The following is a 12931-nucleotide window of genomic DNA, read 5'->3' on the forward strand; positions in this document are numbered from 1 at the left end:
ATAGTTAATATGTTTGGAGTTATTTAAAATTTATATTGAGAAAAATGTATTTTCAGTATTGCTGTAGATAAGCATCTACATACACTGTTAAATTGATTGTTGTTTTATATCAAACAACTTTTATAATACTCATTTTTATTGTTATAATATTTTATAAATTTTAAGGAATATGACAAAAAAAGATATTGTAGGTATTGAAGAGGGGGTCTCTGGGAGAAGTTGGGATACAAAAGGGAAACAAGAATGTGATTTAATTCTATTTACTTAAAATACATTTTTAAATGTTAACAAATTCAGACAAATTGAAATCATGTAACGTTTTTCATCATAATGCAATAAAAGTTAAAAAAAAAAAAAACAAAAAACTTCGGTCTCACAGTGTGGAGTTAGCAGCCAGAAGGTTCAGGGACTGGAACTTCCACTAGATTTATTACACGGAGATGAAGCACCCTGAACTAGACTCCAGTCTTTGGGAAGGCCTATAAGCCAGTTTTCACTAAGAGTATGAGGTATATATTATAAAGGGGGTGTACTGGTGTCTGAGGTAAGTATGCCTATGGGCCCGAGTACACAGGCCTGTGGGGATCAGACAGCAACTCAGTTCTCATTCTCTGTGTGCCTTCTTTCTTTCCTGTTTGTCTTTCTCTCTTTCTTTCTTTCTTTCGACAATATCTCTCAGTGGCCCGCAACTCATAGGATTATCTGGGCTGGCTGGCCAGTAAACCCCAAAGATTCTCCTCTCCTTTCCCACTGCTGTACTCACAAGCCCAAACAGCTGTGTGTTTACATAGCAACTAAAGTTTGCAACTAAGGAATTTGAGCTACCTCCCCTGCCATGCCCTCTCGTTGCTTTATGTTTGTTTTTATTTTTATTTATTTTTATATTTTCCCATAGAAGGGCTGTAGATGTATTTTTATGGGATGCATACATAAATTTACAGGAAATACAAAAGCATTCATACAAGAAAATTTTAACATCTTGTCTTTTGGATAATAATGTTTGTTTTTATTTTTATTCTTTTCTTATATTACATCCTGACTAACTACAGATTCCCCTCCCTACCTTTCCCCCAGTCTCTCCCCTGCCTCCTTTCTCCCTCAGATCCACCCCTTATCCTACCTCCCCTCAGAAAAAGCATGCCTCCCAGGGACATCAACCAAACTCCACATATCAAGCTAGAGTAAGACCAGGCACATACCATCGCATCAGTGTTTGGCAAGGCAACTCAGTAGAAGGCAAAGGGTCTCACAAGTAGGCAGGGATACTGCCACCCCTTCCCATTGTTAGGATTCCCACAAGGACACCAAGTTACCTTCAGCCATAACATATATTCAAAGGACCCAGGTCAGACCCCACAGGCTCCCTAGTTTCTACATGTCACCCTGAGTCCCAGTCAGTTGATTCTGTGGGTTGTATTCTTCTGCGCTCTGTGTCCCTGACCCTTCTGCTTTCTCCTATCCTTTCTACCCCTCCTCAGCAGGACTCCCAGAGCTCCACCTAGTGTTTGTCTGTGGAACTCTGCATCTGCTCCCATCAGTTGCTGGATGAAGTCTCTGGTGCTAGGCTCTGGTTCCAGAACACTCTGCAGGCAGGACAAACTGTAGGTCGAAGTCCCTCCTGGAGGCCTTGCCTGGTTGTAGAAGATTACTGGATTGCAGTGTCTCCATCACTAGCAGTCTTACAAGAATTACTCTTGGAGTTTCCACTGCACTAGCTTTCTACTTCAGCCCCCAAAAGCCTCCCAAATGCAGTCTTTTCTCCCTTCCCCACCACCTGATCCCTTTATTCCCCACCTGCATCCAGTCCATCGGCTGAATCTATTCTCTTTCCCCTTCCCAGGGAGATTCTTGCGTTCCCCCCGCCCCTTAACCCACCAACCCACAGAAGACATAACATTTTTGATCAGCGTATAAGTGTGGTGAGCTAGCCTTCCATGAGATCATTCTTCAGTTTTTATGATTCTAATTTCGACCTTCTTGGGTTGTTCTACAGATTAAAAATAACATGTAGTTAAAAATCTCACATAAAGGAGCTCTGTTTTAGGACTGCACTTTGCTTTAATGAACTGCATATGCCTGCTTGTTTTACTCTGTAAATATTCAATACATTTAATAAATAATAACTTACTTAAAAATAAACAGGACTCTATAGCCCCAAGTTATTAATCTCCCTCAGGTGTGGTGGCCTAAAGAAGAGTTCATTTATCCACTGAAATCACTCCTGGGAGGCACACCCTTTCATGGTTAGTCAACCACAGTCAAAATCATAACTACTGATCAACAAGAACCATCAACAGGATGTGCCACCACCAACAAAGGAATGACTCAAACGAACATGAGGCATCTCAGAACAAGCCGACTCAGCACCTCCAGCGCAGTTAGCAATCTGTCCTGCTGACAAGCTCTATCAGCTAACATCCCAGAAATAAAGTAAAAAGGTGCTTGCTGCCCGCCTGAAGTACACATTAAAAACCAACACCTTGGGCAGGGTTATCCAAACCATAGGGAAAGCAATCATGGGATGAAATCACATACTTGCTCAGTCTTTGTTTCAGTGTGTCAGCCTCTTTGCCTCTCTGAATTTTAGGTTGGCATATTCTCTGTGCAGTGCCTACTACACTAAGCCACAAGCTGACTTGGCTGGCCTAGTGCACACACCCCCTCACCCAAGCTGTGCCTCAAAGGCCTCAGAGCCTCCCAGTTTACAGAGGTCTCTTTCTGCCATGCTTACCTCTAATAGGTTGGTAGATGGTACTGAAAAAGTCACCACTACATTTTTGTTACTATCCCACTCATTTGAATTTCTATACTTCAGATATGGTAGGATTGCTTTTTTTCCCTGGAAGAAAAATGTGCTTCAAACATTTTCACACCTTCTAACTTCGATATTAAGAATCTGGCTTCTAGGGCTGGAGAGACAGCTCCGTAGCTAAGAGCACTTTCTGCTTCTCCAGAGGACCTGCTCAAGTTCCTAAGACCCATATGGTAGCTCACAACCACTGCTAATTCCAGCTCCAAAGGATTTGATTCTTGCTTCCAGCCTCTGAGGCCAACCACTGCTAATTCCAGCTCCAAAGGATTTGATTCCTGCTTCCAGCCTCTGAGGGCACTTGCACACACCTGGCATATACAAGCAGAAATGTTGTATGCATATGCATAAATAAAAATAAAGCATTCCTTTTGAAAGAACCTAATTTTGACTTAACGACAGGCTTTCTGTGTTTGAAGAATGCTCTGCTTGGTCAAGGGAGGAAAGGAAAATGCTTTTTATTAGCAATGATATGTGAAAAGAAAGGACTGGAAATTCCATTGTAAACCTCAGTCTAGTTAGTTCATTTGTACTTTAGGAGAAGGGAAAAGAGTAAAAATTAAAAAGCAAAGAGGGGGACAGATGTAGGAGGAGTATTTTCATTTACTATTCACATAACTGATTTCCATTTGTCAAGTCTTTATGGAGCCAAGGTAGGCTGATAGTGATCATTCTGAAGCAGGGAGTGGGTGGGCCCCGAGCTTCTCACCTCTGTTCACTTCCTCCTCCAGGTTGACTGCTTTCTCAGAGTACTCTTACCCCAGGGCCAGTAATACTTCTTACCCAAGGACTCGAGCAATGGAGTTTCTGCCATTATAGCTCACTAGACAGCAATCCTCACAGACACTTTGGAATCTCTTTCCATTAAACTATTCACTCTTTGACTGCATGTATGTAAGCCTAAGGCATGTTTTAAAAAATTATACTGCTTTCAAAATATATAAACATTTTACAAACATTAATTACCCAGCCAGTTCCTTTTCCTCTTTATAAAGCCAGAAGCCACATCCTTGAGATTAAGCATTCTTTCAAGTTTAGTAGGTTGAGGGAGTCACTGATGTAAGCTGTTCTCTCTTCATCTTATGAATGTTCTTGCAGTCATTCAGATTAAAAATAACACCCATGTGAGTCATGCTTAGTGACCTAAACAACGACTCCCTATAAAAGAGTGGCCACTAACGAGAAGATATGGAAGGCAGGTGCTAGAGAAGGATCACTTTTTAAAGTAAAGGCTGTCTGTATGGAGCGACTAGCCATCCTGGTGCTGCTGAGCCTGCGGATCTGCTCAGCGTATCCTCTGCATGGAGAAATGACACAAGGCCACCCAAGCATGGATCTTGCTCAGGTAATCAGTCAGTGACAGGGATCCACTCCAGCCAAAGTGGAGGCACAACCATACCCCTCGGTCCTCCAACGGAAGTAGTTGAGTTCATTAGAAGTTGTGTTGGAAAATATCAAAGTGTAAGAGGTAGAAACTCCATCTTCACCGAAAAGTAGAGGCGAGGAAGGAATTGCAGTTACTTGGGGTAAATAACAAAGACAGCAGCATATGTGGGGAGACTGGGGAACAGATGAGATCACTCCTATGCTGGAATTATGCTACTTAAAATACTTTAGAAGGGAGGGCATAATAATATTTATCTCCTTCAACTTCAAGAAGCAAAGCATACTCTAAGTTTTCATTTGTGAACAAAATGAATTTGTCCAACAACACTCAACATTGACAGGTTTGTGTTAATAAGGGAAATAGAAAACTTAGATACATCTATTTAATGCGCTCAGACACTTATGCCAACTTCCTTTCTTTGGTAGCAAATTAAATTACAATGAAATAATAAAATGAGGCATTTTAGCAGAAAACAAATGAAGCAGTATATCTATTTGCATTTCCCTAAACTTGGAATAATTAAAATAGATCTTGAGATTTGTGTGTTTACATTTCATAGTAACCTCTTTAAAACTATGCTTGTTGCTCCACTAGCAATACCTAGAAAAATACTACAACTTTAGAAAAAATGAGAAACAAATTTTCAAAAGAAAAGACAGTAGCCCTGCTGTCAAAAAAATTCAAGAAATGCAGAAGTTCCTCGGGCTGGAGATGACAGGGAAGCTGGACTCTAACACTATGGAGCTGATGCACAAGCCCAGGTGTGGCGTTCCCGATGTTGGTGGCTTCACTACCTTTCCAGGTTCACCAAAATGGAGGAAAACCCACATCACCTACAGGTAACAGCTCCAGGGTTTTCACACAGCATTAAAAATGTGTCGGGAGCATCCCAGAGGCAGCTGTTACCTCTTTGGTTTCTCTCATCCAGGATTGTGAATTATACACCGGATTTGCCAAGAGAGAGTGTGGATTCTGCCATTGAGAAAGCTTTGAAGGTCTGGGAGGAGGTGACCCCACTCACCTTCTCCAGGATCTCTGAAGGAGAGGCTGACATAATGATCTCCTTTGCAGTTGGAGGTAATGCAATTGTATAGTCACTTACCTGGTGTTTGGGTTGTCCAGGCTACTCAGACAAAATATCTCACATTGGGAAATCTGTAAACAGCACAAAGGTGTCATTCAGATTTCCTGAATCTGAGAAATATAAAATAAAGGGGTGGGCAAACTCAGTCTGCTGTGTTCTTAGGTGGCTCCTGTGTTACCTCGTATGGCACAAGCAGCCAAGAGGCCCCTCCAACTTCTTTCACCTGGACTCTAACCATCCATAGAGACTCACACCCTGACCATATATTCTAAAGGCAATGGCTGCCTAGCATTCCCATCAGACTGAAAATTACATCTGGATTTCGGGAGAAATCAAGTCAAACCACACAGCCCCTGTGCTGTCTCACTGAAAAGGGGTTAGAGGAAATTCTAATACTTATATTTCTGTACATTTGTTTTCCATCAGAACACGGAGACTTTTACCCTTTTGATGGCCCAGGACAGAGTCTGGCTCATGCCTACCCACCTGGCCCTGGATTTTACGGAGATGTGCACTTCGATGATGATGAGAAATGGACACTTGGACCCTCAGGTAGGATGAGGTCAGATATGAGTTGTCCAAGAATAACTTGATTGTCTAGAGCAAGTCTCAAATGGAATGTTCTGCTAGCTGCACTTTCTGATTCGCTGTGTAGCAACCTGAAGCCTACTCAACTACCCACTATGAATGAACCATGTAAGCCGATTCTTTCTTTGCCCCCAAGTATAATATGGTGAGTGCCATTCAGCATCCTTTCTACAATTCAGGATCTTGTACAGGGTTTGAGTGTAATCTGTCCACTACTGTGTACCACTGTTCACCACTGTGTACCACCGTTCACCACTGTTTACCACTGTTTAGCAATCCTGTAATAGAGTAGTTTAATGAATGCAATTGAATAAGTTGAGGCCTTACACGTTGCCTGGAACTCTCAGAGAAGCAAACATTAAAGTTAGTCTTTACTAGCTGAGCAGGCCTGCAGCCATGTGATATGATCTGATTTTGTTTGAACAACATTTCTTCTCTTTAACTGAATGAACCCCTGTTTGATAGTCAGTGCCAGCAGAACCCTTTAGAATGAGAAGCAACTCTGAGTCCAGCTATGTTCATGGCAGAAACCAGTAATGGGTGTTTCTGTTCATACCGAGGCATGTGCTCTTCCTATGGCACTAAGGGGTGATTTTTTCCTCTAAAATTTAGTTTTTGGCAGTTTCATAAATGCATGTGATGCTCTGTGAATTTATTTGTTCCATTAACCTCTCTTAGGAAGGCTTTTATATCAATCAAATGTTGATCATGGTGATGAAATTCTCTATGGTTTTGTTACTTTAGAGGTTGAACAATATATAAACAGTTTGTGATTGATTTAAACTGTGGTTAAAACCAGTTTTTTTAAAAGATTTATTTTATTTATTTTATGTGTATGAGTACACTATAGCAGTACAGATGTCCGTGAGCCATCATGTGTGTGGCTGCTGGAAATTGAACTCAGGACCTCTGCCATCCCTGCTCGCTCTGGCCCCACTTGCTCCAGCGTAATTCACTGTAGCTGTCTTCAGACACACCAGAAGAGGGTGTCAGACCTCATTACAGATGGTTGTGAGCCACCATGTGGTTGCTGGGATCCGAACTCAGGACCTTCAGAAGAGCAGTCAGTGTTCTTACCGGCTGAGCCATCTCGCCAGCCCCAGTTAAAACCAGTTTTAAAACTAAATCTTAACAATAGTTTCTGGTTTCTAGACAATAAAGATTGCTATTTCTTGGCATGTGATTCATTTTGATCCAGCCAAAGAAATCTCTTTGCAAACAGGACTTAGCACTGAGGATACAGGAAGAGCTGTCTTAACCAAGAGGACAACTAGAGAGCAGTTAGTGAAACACTGTCTTATACACTGACTTCAAATCAACTGTGACAGTGTGACTAGTAGGCAGTATACCAGCCAGTGAGCCCACAAAGAAGGAAAACACAGTATGGGATCCCAAGGATGCTCTGTGTGGTTGGCATGAGCCATATGCGTTTATTTGTGGAACAGTAACTGTTACACTCTGAACATGTGTGGTTTCTCAAACAGGGACCAATTTATTCCTGGTTGCAGCCCATGAACTTGGCCACTCCCTGGGTCTCTTTCACTCCGACAACAAAGAATCTCTGATGTATCCCGTCTACAAGTTCTCCACAAGCCCAGCCCACTTCCACCTTTCTCAAGATGATATAGAGGGCATTCAGTCCCTGTATGGTGAGCAAGAAGAAAAAGAGGTCTAGGGTCGTTGCTTGCTTGCTTTAGTTAATGCTCTTTAAGAATGTGGTACAGTGAGTCTTCAGGAAAGCTTTAGTTTTATTACAGTGTGTGGGGGGGGTGGAGAATGAGAGCAAGAGTGAGCTATGTATGCCTGTGTGTGCATGCTATGGCATACATGTGCAGGTTAACCTGTGAGAGTGTGTTATCCCCTTTCATCATGTGTGTCTTATGTGGTGATGACATGAGACATCCCAAGTCATCAGGCTTGCAGCAGGTTCCTTTACCACTAGCTGAGCCTCCTCCCTGACCCCAGGATTAAATGTATACACACTGTTTCATCTCAAAACACCATGAAGAAGTTTGGATACTTTGTAAATTGTTATATGCATCCCTGACCTATTAACATTTGCTTCTCCTAAACTACTCCTTTCAGGAGCCCCTCCCTCCTTTGATGCCACCCCAGTTCCTGTGTTGCCTGTCTCTCCAACACCTAAGACCCCAGCCAAATGTGATCCTGCCTTGTCCTTTGATGCAGTCAGCACACTGAGAGGGGAGTTCCTATTCTTTAAAGACAGGTTAGACAAAAACATTTTCCTAGCTACTCTTTTGGTGTTCAATGCTCAGAAAGAACAATAAACTTGACATTATATATAAAGGATGTATATAATAAATATAATATAATAAATAATACATTTCTGGCATGTTTTAAAATCACTCAGCTCTGGCTTATAGTGTATTTTTAAAGATCCCCTTTCATGGACTAGAATATTTTTTTAGACTCCCAGAAGATGATTTTTGGCCAGTAGAATATAAGATCCATATAATCAGAGAAGCTTGTCTCTTATTTTTATTTTTTATCTTTATATATCATAACTCATAGAACTTCTAAAAGTACAGGCCATCTTTAGAACCTTGCTAGAAAGTGCTATTATTTCAATTAACTCCTTTTAGAAAACATGTACATGTGCATGCACAATACTCAAGTAGTACCAAAGATATGAGAAAAATCCCTTCCATTTTTGCTGTCCCAGAGCCCTGCCTATGAATACCTCCTGCCACCAGGTTTTTTGTTCCATCTTTCAAGGTGTTCACATTTTAAAAGATACATGACATTTCAAAAATATTAGTGGATTCTTAAAATATATACTATTTTACATACTTTTGGATGGAATTTTACTGGAGCGGGATGAACGTTCCTCTCATCCCAGGCTGTATCCATTGCCTTGAATCACATGTGGGACAGTCGGGTGCACACCGCTGCAAACAGGTGAATCAGCTCTGAGCAGAAGACTGTGTTCCTCTACGCTTAGCATTTTTAAAGAGACAGCCCATTGTGGTTTTCTATATTACAGGTACTTCTGGCGCAAATCCCACTGGAATCCTGAGCCTGAACTTCATTTGATTTCAGCATTTTGGCCTTCTCTTCCTTCAGGCTTAGATGCTGCCTACGAGGCTCACAACAAGGACAGGGTTCTCATTTTTAAAGGTAAAAACTATACAAATGTTTAATTTGCTGAAAGAAAGCTTTTGCAAAGTTTATTGCAACTAATCAGGGAGTAGATTAGGAGAAGTTAATGCCTTTGCACTCGGAAGTCTCTTCATTGTATTAAATTTGAGATGTTTTATTAGAAGGAGAACAGATCAGAACTGGTGATTGTGAACGAGCATTTTAAACAAATCTGACCAAGATGAATCTTATGAGGGAAGTCTTAGAAGTGTAGATTTTTATAAGAATTGACTACAGTTGGTTATGATAACCCATAGAGGATAAGTAAATGAAATAGAGAATAAATACATTAAGATGGATTTAAAAAGATAGTGAATCTGTTCATCTAGTTGTTCATTTGCTATTTACTCATTCAGAAAGTATCATTTTTGAGGCAAGGTCTCACTATGTATCCCTGGCTGGTCTCAAACTCACTTTGTAGCCCAGGCTGGCCTCAAACTCCCAGAAATCCACATGCCTCTGACTCCGCAGTGTGAGGATTAAAGGTCTATGCCACCACACTCAGCCAGGAACTATTGTTTTAAATTTCCTGTGATGACCTAAGCATAGAGTTAGCAGTTATGAAAAACCAAGACTTTAGCTTTCATCTTTATCACAATAATTCACTCTTCTCATTTCTAATACCAATTAGCCTCACTTGAACAAAATTTCTTGGGTGTGGTTATTCAACAGGAAGTCAGTTCTGGGCAGTCCGAGGAAATGAGGTCCAAGCAGGGTACCCAAAGGGAATCCACACTCTCGGCTTCCCTCCCACCGTGAAGAAGATTGATGCAGCTGTTTTTGAAAAGGAGACTAAGAAGACATACTTCTTTGTAGAGGACAAATACTGGAGGTGAGCTACACTGGGAAACTCTGCATGGAACACAATTACAAAAGTTAGTTTTTCTCTTTTTAAGGACACCTGCATACCCTCTAATATTCCAAAACCTCAAAGTTTCTGATTAAGCAAAAGGCGATATGGAAGGTCAACTTCACAAATGCAAAGGACTTTTCTGGTGTGTATCACTGGCCATGGGGAACAGTGGACCAGGGGGCCACAAGCACATGGCCTTCTCACGCCACTGTACCTTATCATGAGGCTGCAGTGCAAAGGCGGGGACAGCCGACTGGAGCTCTAGTAGGTCCTTCCTGGTGTGGTACAAACGCAAAGTCTATTTTTAGCCAAGGGTTGTAACTCAGCTTTCATCTTCTGTTTATATAGATTCTATGCATTATGACAAGTAGATTTATGGGGCCTGGTGTCCAGGCTTAGAAAATTGACCTTAGGTACATATATGGAATCTCTATAGACTTTAGCATGATGTCTCTCTTTCAAGAGATCATTCATTATTCTATGAGAGATGCTTGCAAGTCCAGGAAGTTTGAATATTACCATACCCTTCCCACACAAAAAATATTTAGCATTGCACAATTTGAAAAGTTGCCATAGGACCCCACCCAGGACTGTAAGCACCGCATCACACTATGTATGACGGGACTTATCACTGTGTGGATCTGAATTTTTTTTTTATTTGCTGTAGATTTGATGAGACAAGACATCTTATGGATAAAGGCTTCCCAAGGCTGATAACAGATGACTTTCCAGGAATTGAGCCACAAGTTGATGCTGTGTTACATGAATTTGGTAAGAGGCACTTCATGTTGTCAACAGCAAGGGTATTTGGGGTATTTTATGGTATCACAGTTAAGTATATGCTAGGCTGTTTGAAGTATTCTTAGGCTCCTATATAGAAGTGTTACAAAAATATTTACCCACAAAATTTTAATATTCCTTAAAACTTGCCAAAGTACATATAAAATTGATTGATCAAAACTCGATGAGGTTATTAATGTAAGAAATTGGAAAGCTTTCAAATCATTTGCCTTGTGTCTTTTTTACTCAAATCCTGAAAATGTTATCTTTGTAACTAGTGCAAATTTCATCTAAGGTTTTGTTTTTGTTTTTATTTTTTTAACAATTTTCAAGATCCTGTTCTATAACACTAAGGCAGTCTCAAAGTGAAGCCATTGTCTTTCTGACCACTGTGTCAGTATGAGATATAGTGGCTGATGGCATTCTCCACCAAGTCTTCTTGCCTCTTCCGTCGATTGTGTCGGAGCTCCTGTGGCAGTCTGAAATTATTCACATTCACTAGGAAATAGATAATAGGTTCCTTTCATATGCTTAATCAACAAAATTTGGTTGCTGGTAATGATTTATGGAAAAACAAAGCATTCACTCCCTCTGAGGGTATACCTGGGGGATCTGCTGGGCTTCACTTACAATACTCAAGACAACACTGACGTTGTTATTAAAGGAACTTTCTCCTAACATACATGGAAAGGAAATGAACCATGAATAAGCTTCATCATTGTCTGGTTCTCTTGGATTCATTCCCTCCCACACGGTGATCTAAGAGCTACTTGGTAGAAGGGAGGTTGGAAAGAAAGGAGAAAATGATTCAATATTAAAATCCCTTGGATTCTGTTTAGAAGTACTATATTATGGTGTTTTAACACAGTCTTCAAAGGCAGAGAAATGAAACGAAATCCTCACTCTACCATTTATTAGGACTATTGCCTTAGGGAAATGTTTAAACTTTCCTAATTTTCAGTTTGTCCTCAATCACTTTGGACAAACATTTTTTATTAGATATTTTCTTTATTTACATGCCATATGATATCTCCTTTCCCAGTTTCCCCTCAGAAAAACAAATTTTAAAAATTAAAAAAACAACAACAACAAAAACAAACCCCTGTTCCCTCCCCCCTCCCTCTGCTCGCCACCCCACCCTCTCCTGCTTACTGGCCCTGGCATTCCACTACACTGGGGCATAGAACCTTCACAGGGCCAAGGGCCTCTCCTCCCATTGATGACCGACTTGGCCATCCTCTACTATACATATGCTTCTGGAGCCATTAGTCCCACCACGTATACTCTTTGGTTTGTGATTTAGTCCCTGGGAGCACAGAGGGTACTAGTTAGTTCATATTGTTGTTCATCTTAAAGGGCTGCAAACCCTTCAGCTCCTTGGGTCCTTTCTCTAGCTCCTTCATTGGGGATTCTGTACTCAGTTGGACAAACATTTTAGTAAGAAACAGTCAATGGGCATGCAGCTCAGTGTCAGGCAGCATCACCTGGTACATGCCCTCCTGCCTCAGCCCATGTCCTTTCTTAGTCATATCATAAACTTGATTGATTTCAGAAAGTGTCATCAACTTTCTCATCTGTGTCTACAGGGTTTTTTTATTTCTTCCTTGGATCATCACAGTTCGAGTTTGATCCCAATGCCAGGACGGTGACACACACACTGAAGAGCAACAGCTGGCTGCAGTGCTGATTATTATGACAAGACATATGTAACCCTGTACAATGAGTCTCATGATTTCTTGCCTAATTTATTATGTGTCAGAATGATTGTTCCTGGATATTCTGTGGCTCCAGATGAGCACAGCAGATGTCTTTTGTAATGAGTCACAGAGCATCACCTGAGCACAGAAGTGAAAACTTCTCACTGCCATAGCTGAGAAGATGCATCCCCATGGGTGTTTTATTGTTTAATAAAGATCCTTATTTTTGAACCATTCTTTGCTTCTTAGAGTAATTCTAGCTCAGAACATTAATCACAATGTATACTATGAACATCTGAAAGGTGGTCTGCTACTAGGTGTAATGGAGTCATATACTCCATGAATGGGACCATGCAGCTGTCATATACCCTCTCCAATCCTCTATACCAACAAAGTCTATACTTTTTCTCATAGATATTGTTTTCTTTATGTATCTAAAGAAGGACGAGATACATCAGTAGTTGTCCTGTAAGATTGGGGTAGGAGCCTTCTAGAATACTGAAACTAGTAAACTGAGGACATGAGCTAGTCCACTTCATGACTTTACATGCAGGAAAACAAAATTAATTTGGGA

At 40.9% G+C, this 12931-nt stretch overlaps 1 protein-coding gene across 2 annotated transcripts; it reads left to right on the plus strand.

Moving 5' to 3' along the window:
- Positions 1 to 4003: 4003 nt before the first annotated feature.
- On the plus strand, positions 4004 to 12588 carry Mmp10 (matrix metallopeptidase 10). Of its 2 annotated transcripts, none has more exons than XM_031343824.1 (10): positions 4004 to 4154; positions 4791 to 5035; positions 5125 to 5273; positions 5707 to 5832; positions 7353 to 7517; positions 7954 to 8095; positions 8873 to 9006; positions 9700 to 9859; positions 10548 to 10651; positions 12247 to 12588. In XM_031343824.1, the coding sequence occupies exons 1-10, from the start codon at positions 4050 to 4052 to the stop codon at positions 12345 to 12347; spliced, it is 1431 nt and encodes a 476-aa protein (XP_031199684.1). In that variant the 5' UTR covers positions 4004 to 4049; the 3' UTR covers positions 12348 to 12588. The 2 variants fall into 2 exon arrangements, with proteins under 2 accessions (XP_031199684.1, XP_031199685.1); XM_031343825.1 differs by having other exon boundaries at positions 4050 to 4154; positions 7957 to 8095; positions 12247 to 12347.
- Positions 12589 to 12931: the final 343 nt, after the last annotated feature.

Source organism: Mastomys coucha, unplaced genomic scaffold (assembly GCF_008632895.1).
Source record: "Mastomys coucha isolate ucsf_1 unplaced genomic scaffold, UCSF_Mcou_1 pScaffold23, whole genome shotgun sequence".
Classification (NCBI taxonomy): domain Eukaryota; kingdom Metazoa; phylum Chordata; class Mammalia; order Rodentia; family Muridae; genus Mastomys; species Mastomys coucha.

What these genes read in the sequence shown, in the direction of transcription:
- Mmp10 (XM_031343824.1), top strand. Translation starts at nt 4,050, where the DNA reads ATGGAGCGACTAGCCATCCTGGTGCTGCTGAGCCTGCGGATCTGCTCA. An exon ending in GTAGAGGACAAATACTGGAG is followed by an intron (nt 9,860 to 10,547) that starts GTGAGCTACACT and finishes TATTTGCTGTAG; the next exon opens with ATTTGATGAGACAAGACATC. An exon ending in TGCTGTGTTACATGAATTTG is followed by an intron (nt 10,652 to 12,246) that starts GTAAGAGGCACT and finishes CTGTGTCTACAG; the next exon opens with GGTTTTTTTATTTCTTCCTT.